Raw genomic sequence first — 26,611 nt, 5'->3', positions numbered from 1 at the left:
CTCCGTCACACATACAAAAAAAGCATATACCTACCATGGTGAGTCATACCTACCATGGTGAGTCACACCTACCATGTGGCCCAACCATTCCACTCCTTGGTATTCATGCAAGAGAAATAAAAACATGTATCTTATAAGATTTATACAATATTTATAGTAGCTTTATTTGTAACAGCCCAAAACTGAAAACAACCTGAATGTCCATCAATGGTTGAATGGATAAGCAAATTATAGTATATCCATACATAGAATTGTAGTTAGCCAAAAAATGAACTATTAAAACATACAACAAGAAAAAATCTTCAAATAATTATGCTGAAAGATGCCAGACAGAAAAAGCATACATACTATATGTTTCCATTTTTTAACATTACAGAAAATTCAAACTAATTTAAAGTGACAAAAAGCAGATCAGTAGTTGCTTGGGGAGGGATGTGAAGACAGGGAGAAGGAGATTAAAAAGTCACAAGGAAACTCTTGCCTGTGATTGTGGTGGTAGTTTCACTAATGTGTACATATGTCAAAATGTTATCAATGTTTCTATTTTAAATATGTGCAATGTATCAGGCATATTAATGATATATTAGACTTTTGAATACCTTATGGTCCTAAGATTGTGTGTATGTGTGTGTATTTCATTCAAAATTAAATTTACTTTTTAAAAAAGCTTAACTTTTAAATATAATTGTGTTGTGTTGTAAAAATACAAGGAAAGAACAAAGAGATAAAGTGACTTAATAAAAAAGATTAAATCTCCACTTGGATTTCATTATAACTTCAAAGTTCTAAAGATTTCTTTAAAGGATGATCCTTAAAGAAACACTAAAATTTTTAAATTACACATAAAAATCAACTTATTTTACCAAAAATTTTCTCCTGAAAGTCTTAAAAAACCAGCACAAAATTTAACAGCTAATTGAAAAGATTTACTTAAAATTAGGTTCTCCTTTATCCTCTTTTAAAAATGTTGCAAAGAGAAAGAGACAAAAATCTGATCACGTTATCTCTGGTGCACGAAAACCTTCCTTAAAACAAACAAAAACTGTACTTTAAAAGCTAAATTACCTCAAAACTCAAACAACTAAAAATTGTGAGCTATTTATAATGACGCTGAGAAATAACTAAGTCTTCTAATAATAATGAAAGGTAATGTGTTAAAGATTGCTTTTAACAAGGTCTGAGGTTCAATTTTGTCAATTTAAAAAGAGAACTGTGGCTTATAAGCATCTAGGAATTTCTTTACCAAAATAACATTGACAGCAAGCAAATCTCTATCAGGTCAAGAACGAAGACTTTCTCCCCTTTTCTTTTTCTTTTTTTTTTTTTTTTTTTTTTTGAGACAGTCTCGCTCTGTCACCCGGTCTGGAGTGCAGTCGTACCATCTTGGCTCACTGCAACCTCAGCCTCTGCGGTTCAAGCAATTCTCCTGCCTCAGCCTCTTGAGTAGCTGGGATTATAGGCACATGCCACCATGCCCAGCTAATTTTTTGTATTTTTAGTAGAGACAGGGTTTCATCATGTTGACCAGGCTAGTCTTAAACTCCTGGCCTCAAGTGATCCACCCACCTCAGCCTCCCAAAGTGCTGGAATTATAGGCGTGAGCTACCCCACCTGGCATCTCCCTCTTTTTTCCTTGGCAATATCCTCTTCTACCATGAGAAGAACAAAACTAGTTTGAAGTGCTCAGAAAGACTATAAATTTGGGAAATCAGGGGAGTAACCACACTTTCCTAAAAACATAAGCTGTCTCTACTTGTTTTGTCGTATTAAAGGACTCCCTACATCAAGTTCCTGCAGACACAGAATCCTATGTGTTCCACCTAATCATCTTTTACCTAAGAAGCGAAATCCTCCAATCATAGAAACAAAGAGCTATGGTTTCTGGAAAAGACACTTACACTTTTACTCCCTCTGATAACAATCTTAGTGAACAATGCTTATGTATCACCAGTGGTCCACTACTATCGTTACCAAAGATTTGTGTGAAAATATTACACTAGTAAAAATATTTAAAAGGTGATAGTAATAACACATTAATAACATAATATTGAAGTAGATACTTGTTACTAATTTCTAGCTTTAAAACATTTATACACAAAAGGGTTAAAGGTTAGTCACAGAAAAAGTGCACTAAAAAATATAAGGCAGTATAATCTAAGTTAATAAAGAAAAAAATGAAATGTAATTTTTTACTAAGGAGTAAGAGATGGTAAACTAAGGTTAAAAATGTACAAACACTACATGATACAGACATTTAAAAATTACAGTAGTGAATTAAAGTTCCCTTGACTTTCAATTTAAGTGTGCTCTACCATCATCAACCACGGAGTCTACGCATTGTGTACATGTGTTAAATATTACATGTACCTCCAAAATATGTACAACTACGATATATCAATAATTTTTAAAAACCCATATAGTCTAGAAAGAACTCTAAAGTTCTGGGTAAAACAGCCTTTCTTTCCCTGACCTATCCTTATCTTTCCATCAAGAGGAGAGTGTGGTGAACCAACGTAAAATGACACCGTTCCCCAGAAAGGAACCTATGACTGAAGTCTTCCACCAGCCATCAGGATCAAGAAGGAGCCCATACTACCTCTCTACCCAACCTCTTCAAACACTCAAGGCCTCATCTTATCTGCCTGAAGTCTACCAGGGTCAATCTGATAACGACTTTCTCCCTGTTTTTATGTCAGTCATCAAAAGACTCCTGGTCCATCCTCACCTGCCTCATCCCTACACAGTTGTGAACCTCCCCTATTATGTCCACACCTGCCACCCCTCCTTCAACAGCCGAAAGCCTTCCACTGTGCTCTGAGAACAAGGTGCAATGTATCCCATCCTTTTCTCTGAATATCTCCTCTGATTCTTGTTCCAACAAAAACTTAGATCGACCCTGAAACCCACTGTTTACTCTGTAGCTATCTCAATGTTACTTTGCTCCCACAGCTCTTGTATCACTGGGTATGGAGATGAGGTAGGTTTCCTCATTCTTCAATGTTAATTCTACAACTCTCTAAAACCTTCCAGCAAAAAAATCTCAAGTCACCAGACATTAGCAACCATTCGGTCTCATCATTAGGGTAGGATACAGCAAACTACAGGCCCTCTAGTCATCCACCTGTTTTTGTATAGCTCAACAGCTAAGAATGATTTTAAGATGTTTAAATGGCTTTTTAAAAAAATCAAAAGAAGACTATTTCATAACACGTGAAAACTATATGAAATTTAAGTTCTAGTGTCCATAAAGTTTTGCTGGAACACTGCCACATCCGCTTGTTTACAAATTGTCTATGGCTACTCTGTTCTACAGCAGCAAAGGTCTGAGTATTAAAAAGAGCCAGTATGGCCTACAAAACCTAAAATACTTAGTATTCAGCCCCTGACAGAAAAAGTTTGCCAACCACTGCCTTAGGACCTACATTACTGTCAGTCTTCAACACTACTGTTATTTTACTTCTTAGAGAATTCAATATACATCTAGACAATCTTTTATAACCTCCAGTCTCTCCGTTCCTTGACAGCCTCTCTTCCAATGATCTTGTCTTCTGCCCTACATCAGCCCCTTATGCCCTCATTACATCCTAGATTCTGATATGATTAAATAATCTCAAACCCTCAATAATCTCCATTTCATATATCCTACTCTTAAATATCACTTCATATTTCTAATTCACTGTTTACTACTCCAACAATCTTTGAGGTCTTACTGAGTTGCCCAGGCTGGTCTCAAACTCCTGGGCTCAAGCAATCCTCCTGCCTCAGCCTCCCAAAGTACTGAAATTACAGGCATGAGCCACCATGTGCAGCCTTCAACAATCCTTTAATTTCACCAGAAACCATTAACCAGTATATACTATCCCTCATCTATTGTCCTCATTTCCCTACCCACTGGGTTTAAATATAATGATTCATCATTATAACCCCCCTGGCATTTACTCTCACTCATTTGCTATATTCAGATGGTAAACCCTACTCTGTGCCCAAATCCACAGAGATGGACAAGAATAGAGAAAAACAAAAAGCTGTGTAAATCTGCCTCACCTTTAGTCTTGACCATGAACCTCACGTGGAACATTGTGACTACCCAGAAATCATAGTAAACATCGTGGTAATTTTCTTTTGCATTATTATAGTTAACTATCTCATGCCTTTTTTTCTTCGCTCAAATCTCTAATATTCCTCAAATCATCACAACTAAAAGCATTGCTTCTTACTTTACCGAAAAACCTCTGGATTTATCACAAGATATTTTCCCCCAAATCCCATCCCTTCGCATATTCTAGGGGACATCACTGTAGCAATATTCCTGTATTTCTATCATTTCATTATTCCTCCTCTCTACTGAATCATTCCTATTAGTGTACCTAACATCCCATTATTTATCTTATTTTAAAAATACCCTTCATTATCTCCACTTCCCTAACCTATTCTTCTGTTCCTCTTCATAGCAAAGCTCTTGATTTGCACACACTGCTGACTTTTCTCCCCCATTCTCTCTATAAAGCATTCCAATCAGGCTTTTGCCTCAATCGGTATTTAAAACTGTTCAAGGTCGGCCGGGCGCGGTGGCTCACGCTTGTAATCCCAGCACTTTGGGAGGCCGAGGCAGGTGGATCACGAGGTCAGGAGATCGAGACCATCCTGGCTAACACGGTGAAACCCCGTCTCTACTAAAAATACAAAAAATTAGCCGGGCGTGGTGGCGGGCGCCTGTAGTCCCAGCTACTCGGGAGGCTGAGGCAGGAGAATGGCGAAAACCCAGGAGGCGGAGCTTGCAGTGAGCCGAGATCGTGCCACTGCAGTCCAGCCTGGGCGACAGAGCGAGACTCCGTCTCAAAAAAAAAAAAAAAAAAAAAAAAAAAAAAACAAACCTGTTCAAGGTCAGTAATGACCTCCAAATGACTAAAAGGGCTAGTCCTTAATATATGACACAGTTCACTTATCCCCACCTTTCTTTAACTTGGCTTCCAGCATACCACATCCTGTTAGTTTTCTTCCAAACTCTAGCCTCTTCTCAGTCTCCTTTGTTGGTTGTACCTCCTCTTCCAGACCTTTCGACACAGGAGGTCCTGGGCCTCCTAAGGCCTATTTCTCTATCTGCACTCACTTCTCCCTTAGTGGTATCATTCACAGTCTTGTGGGCTTCAAAGAACTCCATATGCATATAATTCCTACATTTAATATCCAAAGTTGAGACCTCTTTTCTGAATACCAGACTAGGTATCCAACTGGCTAGTCAGCATATCTACTTGGATGTCTAATATTAATAGATATATCTCAACCCCAACATATCTGTGGTAGGCAGGGTAGCACCCCTCAACCAAGATGTCCACATTCTAATCCCTGAAACCTGTGAATATGTTATATTACATGGCAAAAGGGGCTTTGCAGATGTAATTAAACTTAAGGATTTTAAAATAGGGACGTTATCTTGGACTTTTCAGGTAGACCCAATCTAATCACATGAGCTTAAAAAGAGAACTTTCTCCAACTAAAAGCAAAAGAGATGCAAAAAAAAAAAAAATTCCAAGTGTAAGAGGAATTCAACATGCCATTGCTACCTATGAGATGGAGGGGATCATGTGACAATGGCACAAGGAAACAAAAAGAGGCTCTAGAAGCCAAGGGCTGACCCCCACCTGACAGGCAGCAAAGAAATGGGCACCTCAGTCCTACAATCAATCACAAGGAACCAAATTTTGCCAATAACCTGACCAAGCATATAAGCAGATTCATTCTGCCAATAACCTGACCAACAGTAGAAACAGATTCTTTCAGATAAGAACCCAGACCATGGAACACCTTGATTTTGGCCTTGAGAGACCCTAATTAGAGGAAACAGCTGAGTCCACCCAGACTTCTGGCCTACAGAACGACGACTAGTAAACTTATGTTGTTTTAAATTGGCATATTGTAGTAATTTCATCTGCAATAGAAAACTAAAACCACATCCCAAACTGAATTCCTTTCTTTCACCTCAACCTGCTATGCCCACAGTCTTTCCCCTCTTTGTTAACAGTGACTCTATACCTTCTAGTGATCTGACCCAAAATCTTTGGAATCATCCATGGATCCTCTCTTTCTCATATGCCTCTAACTTATCTGTAAGAAAGTCAGGTGGGCTTTGTACGTATTCAGAATCTGATGACCTATCACTATCTCTATTGTTACCACCATCTCTCTCTGGATGACTGCATACCTTGCTAATGGCCTCCCTGCTTCCATTCTGACTTTCCACAGCCTGTCCAAAACAAAGCAGCCAGAGGAGGTCCTTTCAAAACCTACGTCAGACCACGTTACATCTCAATTCAGAAACCTCCAATAGTTCACTTTTCGATCAAACTAAACACAAAGTCCTTAAACAGGTTTATACAGCTTTGCATAATGGGCCCCTCACCCTAGACTCATCTCCTACTGCATTTCCCGACTTACTTATTCTGTCCCAGTCTCCCTCTGTTTTCATATTAACCACAAGATAATAATCCCAATAATAATATTTACTAATTCTCACTATGAACCAAATACTGTTCTAATTGCTTTACATGTATTCTGTCATTCAATTTCACTAATAATTTCCCCCACTTTAGAAATGATATAATTGAGTTAACCAAGGTTAATTAACCTAAACACTCAATCAGTAAGTGGCGAGGCTAGAATTCAAAATCTCAGGTGAATGAAGTCCACCCACAGCCAAAATTCTCTGTCTCAATGATGGTTCCCACTTGTTATCCTTACTTAACAACAGGCTTTGGAGACAAGCACAGAATAAACAGTAGAATAAGGTAAGAAATGAGAATTCAGGCCAGGAGAGGTGGCTCTCGCCTGTAATCCCAGCACTTTGGGAGGGTGAGGTGGGCGGATCACAAGGTCAGGATATCGAGACCATCCTGGCTAACACAGTGAAACCCCGTCTCTACTAAAGATACAAAAAATTGTCCAGGCGCAGTGGCATGTGCCTGTAGTCCCAGCTACTCGGGAGTCTGAGGCAGGAGAATCACTTGAACCAGGTAAGTGGAGGTTGCAGTGAGCTGAGATTGTGCCACGGCACTACAGCCTGGGTAACAGAGCAAGACTCCGTCTCAAAAAAAGAAAAAAGAAAAGAAAAGAAATGAGAATTCTAGGTGGGGCGCACACCTATAATACCAGCACTTTGGGAGTGCCGAGGCAGGCGGATCATCTGAGGTCAGGAGTTTGAGATGAGCCTGCCCAACATGGCAAAATCCCGTCTCTACTAAAAATACAAAAAATCAGCCAGGCATGGTGGCAGGCGCCTGTAATCCCAGCTACTCGGGAGACTGAGGCAGGAGAATCAGTTGAACCCGGGAGGCGGAGGTTGCAGTGAGCCGAGATCACGCCACTGCACTCCAGCCTGGGCAATAAGAGCGAAACTCCCTCTCAAAAAAAAAAAAAGAAAAGAACAAAAAAGAACAAAAGAAAAGGAAAAAAAAAGAAAGAAATGAGAATTCTAAGTGCCTGATATGTGGTTGAAAAGCTGGGAAAAGTTAGGGAATGAAAACAGTTTTTAGAGGTGAAAATCAGCATAATAACTACTTATTACATAAAACAAAATATGATACTTAAAACTTACTTTTTCTGTAGTAACAGTCAAGGATGGAACCAATGCAGGTGATGGTTCTGGCTGCTTCTTGTGTTTTTGTTTGTGTTTGTCCTTCTCTTTATATTTCTAAAAACGAATATAAGTAAAATCCAATTTAAATTTGAACTATAACCCCATATATGCAATAGAGATTTTTTTATAACTAGTAATTTAAAATATTAACAAATACTTCTGTCAAAAATCACTTCCTCTGATCATCGTGTTGTTTCATAAACAAGTAATACTAGTGTGAGTTTCTTTTTAAGTAAGTTCAGTTTTTTTATTCTTGATAAGTCTAAAGTAATACTAATAAATAACTGAAGTCTGTAATTATTTGCTACATTTACATTCAGCAAAATACACACTTTTTCTCCTTAAAAACACCAAATACGGCCGGGCATAGTGGCTCACACCTGTAATCCCAGCACTTTGGGAAGCTGAAGCGGGCGGAACACAAGGCCAAGAGTTTGAGATCAGCCTGACCAACACGGTGAAACCCCATCTCTACTAAAAATACAAAAATTAGCCGGGCATGGTGGTGCACGCCTGTAATCCCAGCTACTCAGGATGCTGAGGCAGGAGAATTGCTTGAACCCAGGAGGCGGAGGTTGTGGTGAGCCAAGATCGTGCCACTGCACCCGAGCCTGGGCAACAGTGTGAGACTCCGTCTCAACAACAACAACAAAAGAAACAAAAAACACCACCAAATACTTTTGTGAACATTTTGAAATAGTACTTTAAAGTATACATAGCACTTCACATCTGAACAGTACCAGATTTTCCTCTACCATGCATGAGAATTTCTCCAGAAACTAGAGGCACAGAAACTCCAGCAAAAAATTATTTCCTGGGTTTACTCAAAAAAATAGATGAATTAGTCATCTCTAACAAAAAAATTTAGATAAAGTTAGGGTGTGCTATAAAGTGCTAAAACTGATGAGCTAAATATAAAAAGGAATTCAATAAAATAAAAAATTAATTACATATTGGAAGTCCAACTTAATGTCAGATAATTTTAACCAAAATGTTCTGTTGTTTGAATCACTACATTACGAAACAGTATTGGGTGTGAAATTTACTATTTAAGGAGTTTGTTGAATTGGTTTATTTCTCATGAAGCTTAAATCAGACCATCGAGGGCCCTTAATCTTTTCAAGTCATGAAAGACTGGTATCACTGTCATCCTAAAAAGGTTTACATACAAGCAGAACACAATGCATACAAATTAAAGATAGATGTTTTACTCTAATACCCCCAAAATACTGCAATTTTTTTTTGCTTTTAATTCCTGATCTAAGTACGTTAAGATATTTTCAGGCTGCATTGTTAGTACTTTAGCAACAGTAAAGGTAAATTAACACAATAATACTCTTCTTTTTGAAACAGGGCCTCGCTCTGTCACTCAAGCTGGAGTGCAGTGGTACGATCACAGCTCACTACAGCCTCAACCTCCTAGGCTCAAGCAATCCTCTCACCTCAGCCTCCCAAGTAGTCAGGACTATAGGCACATGCCACCACACAAGGCTTTATTTAATATGTATTTTTTTTATTTTTGAGAGTGCAGTGGTGTGATTTCGGCTCGCTGCAGCCTCAGCCTCCCAAGTAGCTGGGACTACAGGCACATGCCACCAAGGCCTGGCTACAGGCTAATTTTTTATTTTACTTTTTGTAGAGACAGGGGTCTCACTATGTTGCCCAGAGTGTTCTCGAACTCCTGGCACAAGCTATCTTCCCACCCAATAATGCTTCTAATTCAGGCTTTTTAGGAAACATTTTTACCCTAAAGTTATTTTGATTGTGGCAGATAATGACTCCCCAAAGAATCATGCCATATTCTCTACAATGGCTTATCACTGCTCTTCTCATCCTAAGACATCCTCTTCTCCACTCCCTTGAACCTGGGTTAATCTTATGACTTGCGTTACTCAACAGGATGTGGCAGAAGTGATGGTGTATAAGCTCAGGAACCTGGAGGTTTAAAAAGTCTTCATGGCTTCCACCTCTGCCACCTCAGTTATCAGCCACCATGTAAAAAATCATTCCACACTCTCCTCATAGAGAGGACAAATGGAGAATGACATCACATGGTGAATTGAGGTACTCTAGCCTATAGCCAGCAGCGCCTGGGGCCAGACATGTGAATAAGACCAACACTGACCACCTAGCTAGCCACCAGCTTAATGAATCCTTATGAGTAAATCCAGCTGATACCACATGGAAGAAAGATAAATCAACCCTGCTGAGCCCACTAGTTAATAAGCCACTAAAAGTCGTGGAGTGGTTTAAAGCAACAGTGTAACTGAAACCAGACTAGAATACACAATTGGATCATGGGAGCTAAAGAAAGCACAAACTAAAAATAACAATACAGGCCAGGCACAGCGGCTCACACCTGTAATCCCGGCACTTTGGGAAGCCAAGACAGGAGGATCACTTAAGCCAAGGAGTTCAAGACCAGCCTGGGAAACATAGGAGACCCCGTCTCTACAAAAAAATAAAAAATTAGCCAGGTGTGGTGGCGTAAACCTGTGGTCCCAGCTACTAGGAGGGCCAAGGCGGGAGGACTGCTTGAGCCTGGAAGGTTGAGGCTGCAGTGAACTGTGATCATACCACTGCACTCCAACCTGGGTGACAGAGTGAGACCCCATTTGTTTAAAAAAACAAAAGTAACAATATTAGGATTTTTGTATGTTAATACATTGATATGGTTTGGCTGTGTCTTCACCCAAATCTCATCTTGAATTGTAGATCCCATAATCCCCAAGTGTCATGGGAGGGACCTGGTAATAATTGAATCACAGCGGTGGGTTTTTCCTGTGCTGTTCTCATGATAGTGAATAAATCTCATAAGAGCTGATGGTTTTATAAAGGGTAGTTCCCTGCACATTGTCTCCTGCCTGCCGCCACATAAGACTTGCCTTTACTCCTCCTTCGCCTTCTGCCATAATTGTGAGGCCTCCCTAGCCATGTGCAACTGTGAGACCATTAAACCTCTTTTTCTATAAAATTACCCAGTCTCGCATATTTCTTCATAGCAGTATGAAAATGGGCAACTACACACACCAAAATAACAAATTTATACATTCTAGTCTAAGAAATTCAAATGATCCTGGTCTTTAAGTGTTATATCAATGTTTTTCTCCCTATAAAGATAATTAAGACCTTTCTATCCTCCTTTACTCTATATATTCTACTTCCCATTCTGGGCTTTGTTCTTCAAGGTTATAAGAGCTGAGATAATTTAATAGTGAACGATCCTGAATAACAAAAAAGTAAACAAACAAACCCTAACAACTTGCAAAACAAATGAGAGTAAAAGGTAAAAAATACACATGTGCCTGTGCGAAAATATACAATATAGAGACGTAAAAAAATCATACAAAGCAAATCATGGAACAATAAAGAACTCTGGTCTTCTGTGATACATCAAGAAATGTATCCTGCAATGAGCATTGCAAGTGTTCATTGGAACACACTGTGCATGGCTTATATCCATATGAACAGCCCATCAAATGCGAATCAAAGAAGTCTAATGACTGTCACTAAAAAGATATGTTGATTTAAACAGATTAACAAAGGGAAAACCCAGGAAAAGAGTCAATTATACATGAAAATTTAGTGTATGATAAACAGGAGGTTCCAAACCAGAAGGCAAAGACTAAAATTACTTAATAATGGTATTAGAACTGGTTAATAATTTAGGGGAAAATATCTTAGACAAAATAAAACAAAATCCCGATGGGTTAAAGGGTTAAGTAAAAATTAAAATAACATCAAAGGCAGCTAGAAAGTATTTTTAAAGTATTTGACTTTAAGGAAGGAAAGACTTTTCTAACTCCCCCCAAAAAATAAAAAAAAAAAACAGAAAGGGAAAACATAGACTTAGCTATACAAATTAAAAAACAAAAACCAAACTAGGAAAACGGTAAAATTAAAAATTCTGTATTTTAATTCTCTTTAAATTTTTTAATAAATAAGAAAATACATATGTCATTGGACACGACTGGGCAATTCCAAAAAAAAAAAAAGCCAGTAAACAGCAACAGAAACATGCAACTCAAGTATTAAAACAACTAAAGGTAGTATTTTTCTCCTATATAGTGACCAAAGTTGTTGGGTTTTGTTTTTAATGACAAGATCTAATACTGCCTAGGGAAATGAGCACTTGCATACATTACTAGAGAAAATGTGAACATATAAAGAACACTTATTTTTGTTCTTAAAGAGACTGGGTCTTGCTATTTTCCCCAGGCTGGCCTTGAAGTCCTGGGCTCAAAGGATCCTTCTGCCTTAGCCTCCCAAATATCTGGGACTATTGGCACACACTACTGAGCCAAGCTGACAATTTTTAAAACAAGAGTTAGAAACTATAAAAATACTCATACCATGTGACCTAGTAATTTCACATCTAGCAAGGTGTACAAAGATTTAAATACAGTTTATCATACTTCTATTTCCAAAGCGGGGAAAATGAAAACAACTTGTCTAACAACAGAGGTGTGCTTGAAAAAAATGATTATGCAAGCATATAATGGCCATTAAAATAAGTCACAGATGGCCAGGTGCAGTGGCTCATGCCTGTAATCCCAGCACTTTGGGAGGCCAAGGTGGGCAGATCACGAGGTCAGGAGATCGAGACCATCCTGGCTAAAAAGGTGAAACCCCGTCTCTACTAAAAATACAAAAGATTAGCCGGGCGTGGTGGTGGGCGCCTGTCGTCCCAGCTACTCAGGAGGCTGAGGCAGGAGAATGGCATCAACTCGGGAGGCGGAGCTTGCAGTGAGCCCAGATCACGCCACTGCACTCCAGCCTGGGAGACAGAGTGAGACTCCATTTCAAAAAAAAAAAAAAAAAAAAAAGGAATAGTCAGAGATTTCGGAAAACTGTTTATAGATGAGCTTTGTCTGTAGTTCACAGATTACATATGTACTCTTCAAAACTGTGAATTCCCCTTGGCCTGAAGATATGAACTTACAAGTATTATCTTCACTGCTTGTTAGGTCAAGACAGCCAACGTCACTCTCAGTTGAATCAGTATGTATAATTAGCAATACAAAATCAGAACTGTAAAAGTTTGTATTTTATAAATACACATGATATCTCAATCCTTAAAATAGCCCTGTGAGAAAAATTCTATTTTTTTTTTACAGAAAGGTATGGCTTAAACAAGCACAAGGTAGACTCTTATCTACCCCCGCCAAAAAACATAACCAAAACCTAAAAAAAAAAGTTCTCAAAATTTAAAAAAGTAGGTAAGGTACCCACGATGAAAATCAAGAGCGAGGGGAAAAAAAGAAAGGACAGAAACAAAAGGGAGAGAAAAGTTTATAATAATAAGATTACCAAATAGTTTCACGGAAATCAATGCCGCAGCATTTGCTCTCTGTAATGAACCTAAATGTTAAACTGAGTTTAGTTCCAGAATGAACTGCTTTCCCCGTAAAGAAGCTAAAGACAGTTATACAGGAGAGGGGTTTTTTGGTTTTTGTTTTCTTTTTTGGGACAGAGTCTCACTCTGTTGCCAGGCTGTAGTGCAGTGGTGTGATCTCAACTTACTGCAACCTCCGCCTCCCAGGTTCAAGCAATTATCACGCCTACAGCCATCCACGCAGCTGGGATTACAGGTCTGTACCACCATGCCTGGCTAACTTTTGTATTTTTAGTAGAGACGGGATTTCATCATGTTGGCCAGGCTGGTCTCAAACTCCTGACCTCAAGTGATCTGCCTGCCTCGGCCTCCCAAAAGTGCTGGGATTACAGGCGTGAGCCACCACATCCAGCCTATGCAGGAGTTTTTAACTGAAGTTTAGGGCAAGACAAACAACCGAGACAGGTCCAATGTTTCAGTTTTCAAACTAGAACAGGTATAGGACTATTTAAAGGAGAAGTGAAGATATAATACTTCTAAGTTCATATCTTAAGGCCAAGAGGAATTCAGAGTTTTGAAGAGTACGTATGTAATCTGTGAACCATAGACAGAAATGTCTGGGGCAAATTAGAAAGTGAATTCTACAAAGAATGCAATACTGAGCTTGAAGTTACCTCTCAGGAAAACTCTAAACTATTAAAAAGATTTGCTAACATATAAGAATTTCATTATCACTAATCATCAAGACAAATTCATCAGAAAGCCCAATACTAGAAATTAATATTTAGCCATAACATAAGAAAAAGAACATGAGTTATTTTAATATGACTCAATTCTTTACACTGAAATAGAATAAATTTCTAGTAAGAGTGCCTATATTCAAATAACACAAAATACCATTACAAATATAAAACAAACCAATTTTAAGTAAACATGGATCTTAAAATGCTTAAGAGAAATCTGAAATCACATCACAGATTTTCCCAATGTAGAAAACAAATGAACAGAAACCAGTAAAAAACAACCAACCAAATGATCCCCAAAAGCAACCAAAATGGGAAGCAGGGGCAGATATTCATGCATTAAACAAAAACTGTCAAGGAGTAAACTAGATTTTATTATAGTAGAAATTGCCCTAGACTGAGCTATAGGATTCAGCTCTTAATCCTACCCCTTAATTCCCAAAAATTCTGAGAATATAACCGAAAGTCCCAAATCTGAAGAGAGGTGATTTTATGTGTTCCTACCTACTAAACTACTTTTTCTGCCTAAAGAGTAGTACTAGCTTCAGGGAAGAAACAGGAAAAACTGAAAGCGAGAGGAAGAAAAGTGAAGAGGTGCTAACTGGAAGTAAAGAATCAAGGCTAAGAACTAATTACATAAAATCCTAGGGGGCCCGGTGCAGTGGCTCTCCCCTGTAATTCTAGTGCTTTGGGAGGCCTAGGTGAGAGAATCACTTGAGGCCAGGAGTTGGACATCAGCCTAGGCAACATAATGAGAACCCATCTCCACAAAAAGCAAAAAAATGAGTTGGGTGTGGTGGTGCAAATTTGTAGTCTTAGCTACTGGGAGGTTGAGGCGGGCGACCCAGGAGGTGGAGGCTGCAGTGAGCCATCATCATGCCACTGCACTCCAGCTTGGGGGACAGAGTCAGACCGTGTCTTAAAAAGTTACAATTAAAATAAAAAATAAAATAGAATCCTAGGGTATTCCCCATAAGACTAAAATACACCCAAACACTTGAGATATAAAACCTGGTGCAAGACATTTAATAATGTACTGTGTTAAAAAGGAGAGCCCAGCCTGGAGTTCTACCAAAAAGTGCATACTGCCCTGAGCCAAGCTCTTATACTGCGCCCCTCCTCCCAAGCTTTTATACTGCACCCCTCCCATTCCCACAGTCTTCAGAAAAATGCAAAATACATAGCCCTTAAACCATCGTCTCAAAAACGAGAAAATCTTCAAAAAATTACGTAAATTATAATGGAATAAGTGTCAAAAGGGAGCCTCCCAAGCATAAAAAACATTTTAAAAATTATATGGCAAAGAAACTACAGGCAAAAAATAATAGAGTCTAATGTGCATCAGATAGCCAAAAATCACAACCTAGAAGCATATACAACTGAGTATGACAATATTTCTCAAAACTGTCCCCATGCCAAATAAAAAATATAACATGAGTTCAAACAGAGCTCAAGAATGAGATGATAAAATAGGAAAAGGTAAGAAGGGAGATAACCAAAGTAATAAATTTAAGGCTAACCAAAGTAATAAATTTAAGACTAAAACAGTATCATTACAGAATTAGTAAACAAAATAGAAACAGCAAGGAAAATATGCATTGCCAAAAATTGTTAAAGTGTTAAAAGAAGGGCTTGAAATAATCACAGTAATGCAAATTTTAAAAAAGATATTAAAGCAGGCAGACAACATCTGATAGGTATAAAAAACAGAGATAATCAAACATAAGATAACGTGTATCCCTGAAGCAGAGAATTCAATGAATGGGGAACAGAAGGTATATTCAAACATAAAATTCCACAAAATGAAAATGGAAAAAAAAATTCTGAACAATTCTGTTACAGACTGACTGTGTAGCACCAAGACTTACTATAGTTAAACTTAGCAGAATACAGGGAGAGGGAGGTGTCGTTAGTTATCTCCACAGCAATATTGCAGGACCATTACGTTTTTAGGAGAAATAAAGTGTGACCCAACAATATTATATACAGCCAAGATACAGTTCAAAAATTAAGGCAAAAGGAAATGTTTTCCATTATGAAAGAAATCAGAGAACACAAGTCCTAAGGACTTATTCTTTAAAAAATTTAATAATAAAATTCAGCCAATTTAAGAGGAACAATGAACTTACTGGAGAAGCTGTGGTAAAAAGACTAATAGTGAGCAGCTAACGAATTTAAATACAAAACAAATACCTACACAACTATGAGGATTATGTTTACATAAGAGAATGTCGCTACCTGAAAAAATAGAAATGTCTTCAAAAACAACCCTGGCAGGGCGCGGTGGCTCACACCTGTAACCCCAGTACTTTGCAAGGCCAAGGTGGGCAGATTACTTGAGGTCAGGAGTTCAAGACCAGCCTGGCCAACATGGTAAAATCCCGTCTCTACTAAAAATACCAAAATTAGCTGGGCATGGTGCCGTGTGCCAGTAGTCCCAGCTAAATGAGAAGCTGAGGCAGGAGAATCGCTTGAACTGGAGAGGCAGAGGTTGCAGTGAGCCGAGATCGTACCACTGCACTCCAGCCTGGGTGACAGAGTGAGATTCTGTCTCAAAAAAATAAAAAATAAATAAATAAAAATAAAAACAAACAACCTGGATAGCAGGAAAAGCAAAATGACTATAGGGATACTACCAGCCTTCACTGTAGGAGCTCAATATAAAATCTGACACATGTAATTAAAACAAAACATAGCTGGGCGCGGTGGCTCACGCTTGTAATCCCAGCACTTTGGGAGGCCGAGGCGGGCGGATCACAAGGTCAGGAGATCGAGACCACAGTGAAACCCCGTCTCTACTAAAAATACAAAAAATTAGCCGGGCGTGGTGGCGGGCGCCTGTAGTCCCAGCTACTCGGAGAGGCTGAGGCAGGAGAATGGCGTGAACCTGGGAGGCGGAGCTTGCAGTGAGCCGAGATTGCGCCACTGCACTCCAGCCTGGGTGACAGAGCAAGACTCCATCTCCAAAAAAAAAAAAAAAAAAAAAAACATAAATCTGCCAAATAGTGATTAGACATAAACATCTTTCTTGCTGACAAAGTGCTGATTTCTTAAGAAAATTCATGATCACCTTCTCATGTCCTCACAAAAGTGTATCTATTCCCCAGCCCAGAGGTGAAGATGGATGAGTCCAAGGTAATTAAGAGAAATCGACTCTCTTTAGCCACTGACTGCTTTAGGCCTGGAATAGGTTTCAATCAGGACAATAAAATAGAAGTTAAATTTTTCTTTCTTTTTTTTTTTTTTTTTTTTTTTTTGAGACAGAGTCTTGCTCTGTTGGCCAGCCTGGAGTGCAGTGGCTCAATCTTGGCTCACTGCAACCTCCATCTCCCCGGCTCAAGCAATTCTCCTGCCTCATCCTCCCAAGTAGCTGGGATTACTGGCATGTGCCACCACACCCAGCTAATTTTTGTATTTTTAGTAGAGATGGGGTTTCATCATGTTGGCCAGGCTGGTCTTAAACTCCTGACCACAGGTAATCTGCCCGCCTTGGCCTCCCGAAGTGCTGGGATTACAGGCGTGAGCCACCGCACCCAGCTACTTCTCCGTTTTTTTGTTTTTGTTTGTTTAAACGGTGTTTCGCTCTTGTTGCCCAGGCTGGAGTGCAATGGCACGATTTCGGCTCACTGCAACCCTCCGCCTCCGGGTTCAAGACATTTTCCTGCCTCAGCCTCCAGAGTAGCGGGGATTACAGGCGTCTGCCACCACGCCCGGCTAATTTTTTATATTTTTCGTAGAGACTGGGTTTCACCATGTTGGCTAGGCTGGTCTCAAACTCCTGGCCTCAAGTGATCTGCCCGCCTCAGCCTCCCAAAGTGCTGGGATTACAGGCGTGAGCCACTGCACCAGGCCAGAAGTTGAAATTTTCTAACTGTTCTCCTCATTCTTTGAGGTATTCCCTTCCTGCCTTTAGATGCTCAAGTGTTAGACCATGATCCTCAGAACAACTGCAGTGTCCTGGCAACCATGACTGCAAAAGCCAAAAAAATCACAAAAAAGTCAATGCTCTGCCACAGCTGAATTGGCTACTGTTAAATTAGCCAATCTTAGAAAAGCCTAGCATCTGAACTTACATGAAGTAATAAATTTCCAATTGCTTCAGCCACTCTGATTTGAGTATTTCATCACTTAGAGCTAAAAGCACCCCAACTAGAAAGACAGTCTTACCTCTTCAATGTCTTGTTTGCTTTTGTAATTTCTATTATTAAACTTAAAGGCATCTTTGAGGAAATAATATTTCTTGTGGTAAGGGGGGGAAAAAGTTTTTTTGGTCTCATTCTGTCACCCAGGCTGGAGTGCAGTGGTATGATCATAGCTCACTGCAGCCTCAAACTCCAGGCTCAAGGCATCCTCCAACCTCAGCCTCCAGAGTAGCTGTGACTATAGGCACGCACCACAAATTCAGCTATGTTTTCTTGCTGTTGTTTTTGTACAGACAGGGTCTTTCTTTTCCCTCTAGATAGTCAAGTAAATCTGCCTTTGCTGTTTAAAACATCAGTAGGTTTCACTCAATTTAATAATTTTTCTCTATCCTTTTTATGTATGTATCTATGTCTCTATCTATCTATGCATAGAAAAAATCTGTGATATTTACTTAGTAGTAAGTGATGGCTATTTCTCAATGGTGAGATATGGAGTGGGATTTTGTTTTTTAACTTTCATTTTTTAAATGCTCTGTCTTCTGTCATTCTCTGTAATTACATACAAATTAACAAGAATGGGCTAAAATGAGGTAGAGACAGTTTATTCGCCAAACTCATTTCTTTTTATTTGGCATGTAACTAGACATTTCCCAGCATCCTTTGCAGTTACATGTGGCCAGTGCGCTGGGTTCCAATCAGTGTAGTCTGAATGAAAATGATGTGTGTCACCTCTAGGCCTGGTCCTTAATAGCCCCAAATTTCTAGTATCCACACTAGTTCCTTTGACATGGATAACAAAAATAAGCATTAAAGCCATAGAGGCAGTATTTTAAAGAAGGCAGTCACAAGATGGAAGAAACCTAAGCCCCTGATTCACAACTTGGAAGAATTTGTCTGTCAATCAAGGACACCTCTTTTGGACTTAGCTGTGAATCAAAAACATTGTGTAAAGCCAATCATAATTTGAGAATTATTCATGCGTCAGGAAACCATGCTACACGAGTCTCTCCTATTTGTGCATGCCTTTTGAGTTAGGCAATGGCAGCCCATTATTCTGGACTATCTTTTCAAGGTTGCTTATATAGTGAATAGCCTCAGGAGAGAGAAAGCAAAGGTCAGCTATCCTTACTGTCTATTACAAAAGATTCAGGTGCCCTAAGCTCAGGGCTCCTCTCCTGTAATGCAACACACACCATGAACAGATTTTATCTGGCCTTCTTTGCAGTGCCCTATGGGAACTGTGCTTGGGAAATGGCCAAAAATTACTGATACTCTGGTTACAGCTATTGCTCTAAGTAACAAGTTGTCTATCTCTTGACCCAGAAGTTGCATCTCTTAATTAGCTACTTTACAAGTAAGGTCAAATGATAGACTTCTGTGGTATTATGAGATATATATATATATATATATATATATATATACACACACACACACACATATATATATACATATATATGTGTGTGTATATATATATATACATATATATACACACACGTGTGTGTGTGTGTGTGTGTGTGTGTGTATACATACATATATTGGTTTTGTCCACAGTCCCTGGGTCACAACTCTCATAGTCCTTGCCATTTTTTAAGTAACCAAAAAAACAGGCGTATCGTTTGTTAAAGTATTTGGCCTTTTGTCCTTGGTTCCTGATGCAGCTTCAGAACAGCGTCAGAGTAACAACGGTGAAATGACAATCCTTTGTTATAATGGGGTGCTTTAGGCCTCAGAAAACAGAATCTCTCTCTTTCGGACCTTTCCTGCCCTCCTTTTTCTCCCCAAGACAGGCCATGAAAACTAAAAATAAGCTCTAAACTTCCCCTACTTTTCTATCACGGAGCTGGACATAAAGAAATTCTCTGACCTACCTTGTCTGATTGTGGGTCATAAAACCCCCATTTCAGAAGGGGTTCTGCCCCAATACCCAGAAGAAAATAATGCTGCACAGAGAGGCCAAGAAGCGTGTGAACATACAGGCCTGCCTGGGTTTCCCTACCCAGTCTATTAGTGTTAGATCATACCTTTGTCCAATCACATTTCTACACAGGTGTCCATGCTTCAATCACGCCTATCCAGTGAACTCTGTATAACAAAGGCCCAAGAGGATGGGGAAGCTCTGCCTCCCTACCCAGTGACATACCTCACACTATTCATCTCTTCACCTGTATACTCTGTAATATCCTTCATAATAAACCAATAAACATAAGTAAGGGTTTCCCTGAGTTCTGTGAGCCACTCTAGCAAATTAATCCAACCCAAGGAGGGGGCTGTGGGAACCCCAAGTCATAGTCATTTGAACAGAAGCACCTGGGGCTTAGAATCAGCAACAAAAGTGAGGCTCAGTCCTGAGGGACTGAGTTCCCAACCTGTGTAATCTCATGCCATCTCCAGGTGGATAGTGTCCAAACGCAGATGATGTCTGCTGCAAAACTGACAGCTTGCTTGGTGGGGAGAAATCCCCATACATTTATGGGTCACAGAAACATTCTGTATTGTGAGATTACAGCAGGAGAAACTGTTTGTTTTTTCTACTCCACCTCTTTCATAGTTCTTGACAGTTTGGTGATGAGAGAATATGATGCTGTTAGGGGTATGGCTATTCAGAAGAGGAAAATTAAAGGCCTCACAGGCCAATTAATGGGATCTGAGGAAAGTCGAAAAATGAAAAATTGTATGGTCAACTAGGCAGTTAATGGGTCTTCATTTTATTGCCTGAATAATGAAGAGAAACAGAAGAGGTGGATGTAAGCTAAGCACCAGAAACTATGTTTAAACAGACCTGCCCAAGGATGCTCTGCTGGCAGCTAACCTACTCTGGTTAGGCGGAGAGGACTTCCTCACCAATCTGGCAGTCAGCTTCATTTCTACCCCACTGTAACAATTAGGTGACCTCAGTGCTTTAAGAAGAAAAATAATTAGAGATGGGGATGTGCACTCCCTATCCCCAAGAGGCCTCAATGGCCACATGCAGTCATCCAAGTATGCTAAGGAATTTGAGGAGAGGAGAAGACACAATTTATTTTTTTAAATAGAGATGGGGTCTCACGTTCCTGGGCTCAAGCAGTCCTCCCACCTCAGCCTCTAAAAATGTTGGGATTACAGGCATAAGCCACCGTGCCCAGCCAGAAAACACAAGTTTTTAAGACTCTGTTGGATACAGGCACCCAGATCACTATCCTACCTGGACCCATGAAAGGAAAAGATCCCAGGATTCAGTGGGCAGGATTCTCAGGGGGTAAGGAAGCTAACGTGACTTTGTAGGTGGGGTCTTTGGGGAATTAAACTGTACGTTCATTACTGCCTGGACATCTGAAGGTATAAGAGGAAATTATATGTTATATCAGAAGTCAGCAAATTATGACACCTAAGCTAAGAGTAATGTTGCATCTTTAAAATATTCCTTAGCGCCCCCACCCCCCCAAAAAAGAAGAATATATGATAGAAACTAAATGGGGTCCACAAAGCCCAAAAATATTTACTGTCTGGTCCTTTAAAGGAAAAGTTTGCCATCTTTATCCACCCGTAAGTGCAAAAGGTATTCTCCCAACCAAGAAGAGCAGCATGTAGAAATGCTAATGAGACATATAAATCACTCTCCAAACCATGTCTCTTTCCTGGATGGTCCAACAGAACAGCATAGAATTCCAGAAGGACAAAGGGAAGCCACAGCTTCAATAAAGGACTCAAAGGTACCAGGGGTAGGAAGAGATGCAATACCTCAACACAAAAGCCCTGCAAGGCCAGTGAAAAAAGGCTAGTAAGAGCTGGAAGCTAAGAGTGAATTAGCAACAAGTGAGTTTAGTTATTGCTCTTACAGCCCCAGCTGTTACAGAATAAATCTACTCACAGACTGATGGTACTTGGTAGGTTGTTCTGGACATTTCTAATGCCTCTTTGCCATAACACTCATACCCAAGGATCAAGATCAGTTTACATCCATGTGTCAAAGCCTCCAATATGTCTGAAGTGCTTTCCCAGAGGGGTGACCTAAACTCCCTTGCCACTTGCCACAAACAGGTATGTCAGGACTCAGTACCTCTATCCTGTGATTTCCAAAGCTCTCACTGTTGGCTGGTAAATTAGAAGCCTCAGTCTCAAAAGCTCTGTAATGTTATCTCCTCTGTCAGCACAGTTGGTGGAAAAACTCCAATAAATTTCAAAGACCTGCTCAACAGGTTTCTGCAAACTATAGGAACAGATTCACAACGCCAAATTCCTCTGGCAGTCAAGGATGGTGGGGTCTCTTCAGACTCCCACCATCGAAAAGCAGGCTGAACACCTTACTGAACTCTTCAAATAACAGGGGCTCTATGACACTCACTTCAACGTTCTGCTTATCCTTTAAATGTCAGCTATCCTGTAAATATGCATCCTATGAGAGTAGCCCAAAACCAACACACTGTATTGGAAGCTAGGTAGCAAGCTGAAGCACATTCTCTACCTTTGGAACCCCACAGGCCTCATTATGTTTTTAAGCTACATGTTTCTATGAATTATGATTTTGCCAACTGAATCCTCTGGCAAAAAAGCCTCCATCCACAGGCACTCACTGGAGATTTGGACTTGATGCCCCAATGACATGGCTATTAAGTGCACCCCTTTTTGAAAAGGAGCTATTAGCTTGCTACAGAGTTCTTATTGAAACTGAACGCCACACCCACGAAGGCCTTATGAGGAAGGAAGAAAAAAGTAACGATGGCTTTCCATGACTTCAGAAAACATCTCTAACTCCATTAGTATCTGCTGATTCCATTTCCTATTACTAATTGCCTATAAATGTATACACAACTACCATACTATAGTCAATGCAACAAGAATTAGTTAAGTACTCACAAGCTGTCAACAACACTACCTTTCTTCTATTACCTCACACCTGACACTCAGAGTTAAAAAAAAAAAAAAGCTACTAAAAATACAAAAATTAGCCAACGTGGTGGCACACGCCTGTAGTCCCAGCTACTTGGGAGGCTGAGGCAGGAGAATGGCTTAAACCCCAGAGGCAGAGGTTGCAGTGAGCTGAGATCGCACCATTGCACTCCAGCTTGGGCAACAAGAGTGAAACTCCATCTCAAAAAAAAAAAAAAAAAGAAAAGAAAAGAAATCATATTAGGCATTGTAAAAGAACATTAAAACATAAAAAAAAGATCAGTTTTGAGACATGATACAGTCTAACAATAAGACATATACATATACATATACATATACATATACATATACATATATAAAGACAATATAAAAGTGAAATGAAAATATAAGAAAATCATGGGCCGGTCGCAGTGGCTCAACCCTGTAATCACAACACTGGTAGGCCAAGGTGGGAGGAGGATAGCTTGAGGCAGAGGCTGCAGCGAGCCAACATCATGCCACTGCACTCCAGCCTGGGCAATAGAGTGAAACTCTGTCTCAAAAAAACAAACAAGCAAAGCAAATAGATAATAAAACCAAAAACTCATGGAATAACACAACAAAACCAAGTGTAAAAGCATCACCATCAACCCCAAAATACAAGGAGGTAAGGAAAAGAGTTACAAGGCCCACATGGTAACAGCATTCATGAGGAAGAAGGAACTGACAAGAAAAGCACTAAATATTTAGTCAACAGTACTTACTGGAAAGCACTGAGGGCCAATTTGAAAAAGACAGCTGAAACCAGGAAGAGTTCTGCACTGGCCAATAAAAGGTAAGCGCATGGGGTACACAGTAAGGACTGGTATGACCTCTCAAATTGCTGAAAGGTCCACTCTAGGACAGAGACACAGTCCAAGTAGATATGCTACCTCCACTAAAAGAAACTAGTGTTAGAAAATGAGCTGATTCAAGGTCTGGGGCAGAAAAGAACACAAGATAAGCCTACAGCATCTGTTTTACTAGAAATTAAGGAAATGCTTATAAACTGTTGAAAAATTTCAAAAGGGCACAGACGCCAAGTTGAAGGACTCCCATTGGCCAAATGTGAGACAATCTGAGCATTAAGATGAATAATAACAGGAATTACATAACACAGTGAACTTAAAAAAATAAACCTGAATCTACTTGATACTGGAGAGATTAGTGAATGGACAGATGTTTGGATGGACAGATGAAGATCTTCATAATCAAAGCATGCCAAGCAAGAAGTAAATATGGAAGCACTGATAGAAACAGAAAATCATCACATTATTACCACCATAGTTACAATAGATTCAGGCAAAGATCGTCAATGGATATATTAAACACACTCCATGAAAGACTACTGGGGAACAGAAATTTCAAAGCCTCGAGTAATATCTCACAGGGAAACGAAAGCTTCACAGTAGATCTGGTAAACAACACCTTAACCAAGTGATCAAACTTAGTATCACAGATGATGGGATAAACTAATATCATATGTCGCTTGATACAATGCACTGAGAACAAGACATCATCTACGTGGTATTTCCATCAAATATGCTTAACATGAATCTTTTCAGGAGGAAACAAATCAGACAAATCCTAGTTGAGCAACACTGCAAAGCAACTAGTCTGAACTCAAGAAAATGTCAATCTCATGAAAGGTAGAAAATCCTGGTAACTATTTTATTTTTCGAGACTGAGTCTCGCTGTGTCACCCAGGCTGGGTGTGATCTCGGCTCACTGAAACCTCTGCCTCCTGGGTTCAAGTGATTCTCCTGCCTGAGCCTCCCCAGTAGCTGGGATTACAGGCACGAGCCACGTCACCCGGCTAATTTTTGTATTTTTAGGAGTGATGGGGTTTCACCATATTGGCCAGGCTGGTCTTGAACTCCTGACCTCAAGTGATCCACCCACCTTGGCTTCCCAAAGTGCTGGTACTATTTTAGATTAAAGAAGACTAAAGAGACAACAACTAAATGCAACGTTTGATACTTGACTCCTGCATCAATTTCTTCTTAAACTGGCTATCAATTAGGACATTACTCGAACAACGAGATGCTGGGTTATGGATTATATGTTTGTTAATAGTATTATATTAATGTTAAATTTCCTAAGATAATTACATTGTGGCAATATAGAATCAACTTCTTAGGTGATACATTCCTAACTGTGTAGAGAGGAAGCGTCACAATGTGAAAAACTAATTCTCAAATGAATCCATAATAATTTTTTTGAGACAGGGTCTCTGACATCCAGGCTGGAGTGCAGTGGCACAATCTCAGCTTTTGCGGCCTCGACTTCCTGGGCTCAAGCAATCCTCCCACCTCAGCCTCCTAAGTCGCTGGGACTACTACAAGTGCATGCCACCATACCCAGCTAATTTTTATATTTTTTGTAGAGGTGGCTTCTCGCCATGTTGCCCAGGCTGGTCTCCAACGCTTAGACCCGCCTTGGCCTCCAAAAGAGCTGGGATTACATGCATGAGCCACTATGCCTGGCCTAAAAATCTCCTAACCAAAACTGGGAGTATACTATGTATCTTTCACTTATATTAAAAACATCTTTGCACTTCATTAGTCTTCTAAATCATGATTCTAAATCGTAAGTGTTACAATAATAATGTTGGTTAATACTAAGATGCTCCTGCGTTTTCTGTCTAAACAACCAAGTTTTCAGTTAATATGTGCCAGGACATTTTACATGTACTAACTAATTTAGTTTTAACAACTCTATGAGGTAAGCACTAAAATCAACTTGATGCAGATGAAGAAACTGAGACACAACATAATGCCCCATTTTACAGATGTGCCATAATTTATTCATCTGTTACGGACAATTTACATGATTTCTAAATGTGAGCTACTATAGTGATGAACAATCATATACACATCTTTTAACTGTATGTGCAACACCTGAAAGAGTTAAAAGGAACTCTAAGTTCTTTGACATGCCATGTTTAATAGATCCTGAGATTTATTTATTTAAATAAATCTCTAAAATCAGGTTATGTATTATAATACTGCTGTGTCATAGTTTACTTGGCATGATTTTTTTCTTAGTGGCACATAAAATGAAGGTGCATCCTTCAATCAGTAGATTACATTATATACTGCAGTTAAATGGCTTTTCAGATAAGTCAGACCTATCTACTATTAACACTCTCACTGCTTATAGCTACATTTCTGAAAAAATACAAAAGAGAAGCCACAGAAAGGAGCAGAAAAGTTTTAAAAAATAAACTGGATTCTACTGGTGTTATGCTCCCAAATACAAAACTTTAAACAAACTGTTCAATATTGATTGTGACTCTCCAGATTTTTAAATTCTGTTTCCCCAAGAATTGAGCATGGTGTCTTGAATTCAGCAGACGCTTTGTAAACATTTATCAAATCTAATTAAACCTTCATGTCCCTATTCTTCATCTATAAAAATGGAAATGAAAACTAGGTCATCTGCCCCAGGTGATAAATACATTAATAAATATTTATATTATTAATGGAAAACAATTGGCTATCATTACTTCAGCTCCATAATGCTATAATTAGATAGCTGGGATACAATTCTAAACACCTACATGAATTGGACATGAGTCTTCGCATTACATGCAATCTCAACCTTATAAGTTGCAAAAAATAACTCTACTAAATGAAGTTAATCCTCAGCCAGTTCAGTTAGCCGTAACATTCTATTTCATGGACATGCCATTTAATTCATGCACACTGTATTACTGTTTGTCTTCAACATCTGAATTCAAGCTAAATTTCAAAAAGGCTATTCACATCTACTTTCACTTTTTATCTTCTTTTAACAAGTTATTTATTTAAGCAAGCAGGTCTTCAAAATTTATTCTCCCAAATACTACTCAGTTAAATAATAACTTCCTGGA

General features: G+C 39.3%; 1 protein-coding gene across 14 annotated transcripts in view; it reads right to left on the bottom strand.

Annotated features, from left to right (window-relative positions):
- MLLT10 (MLLT10 histone lysine methyltransferase DOT1L cofactor) overlaps positions 1–26,611 on the bottom strand; it is a 217,638-nt gene that overhangs the window by 86,810 nt on the left and 104,217 nt on the right. For all 14 annotated transcript variants that reach the window (XM_055296724.2, XM_055296726.2, XM_055296716.2 and 11 more), the window contains one exon: positions 7,592–7,687. In XM_055296724.2, the coding sequence (XP_055152699.1) occupies positions 7,592–7,687 (96 nt within the window). Of the gene's footprint in view, positions 1–7,591; positions 7,688–26,611 lie in introns of those variants that run through there.

This window comes from Symphalangus syndactylus, chromosome 10 (assembly GCF_028878055.3).
Source record: "Symphalangus syndactylus isolate Jambi chromosome 10, NHGRI_mSymSyn1-v2.1_pri, whole genome shotgun sequence".
NCBI classification, from domain to species: domain Eukaryota; kingdom Metazoa; phylum Chordata; class Mammalia; order Primates; family Hylobatidae; genus Symphalangus; species Symphalangus syndactylus.
The sequence above is the reverse complement of the archived record's forward strand: the minus strand, read 5'-3'. Positions and strand labels throughout refer to the sequence as shown.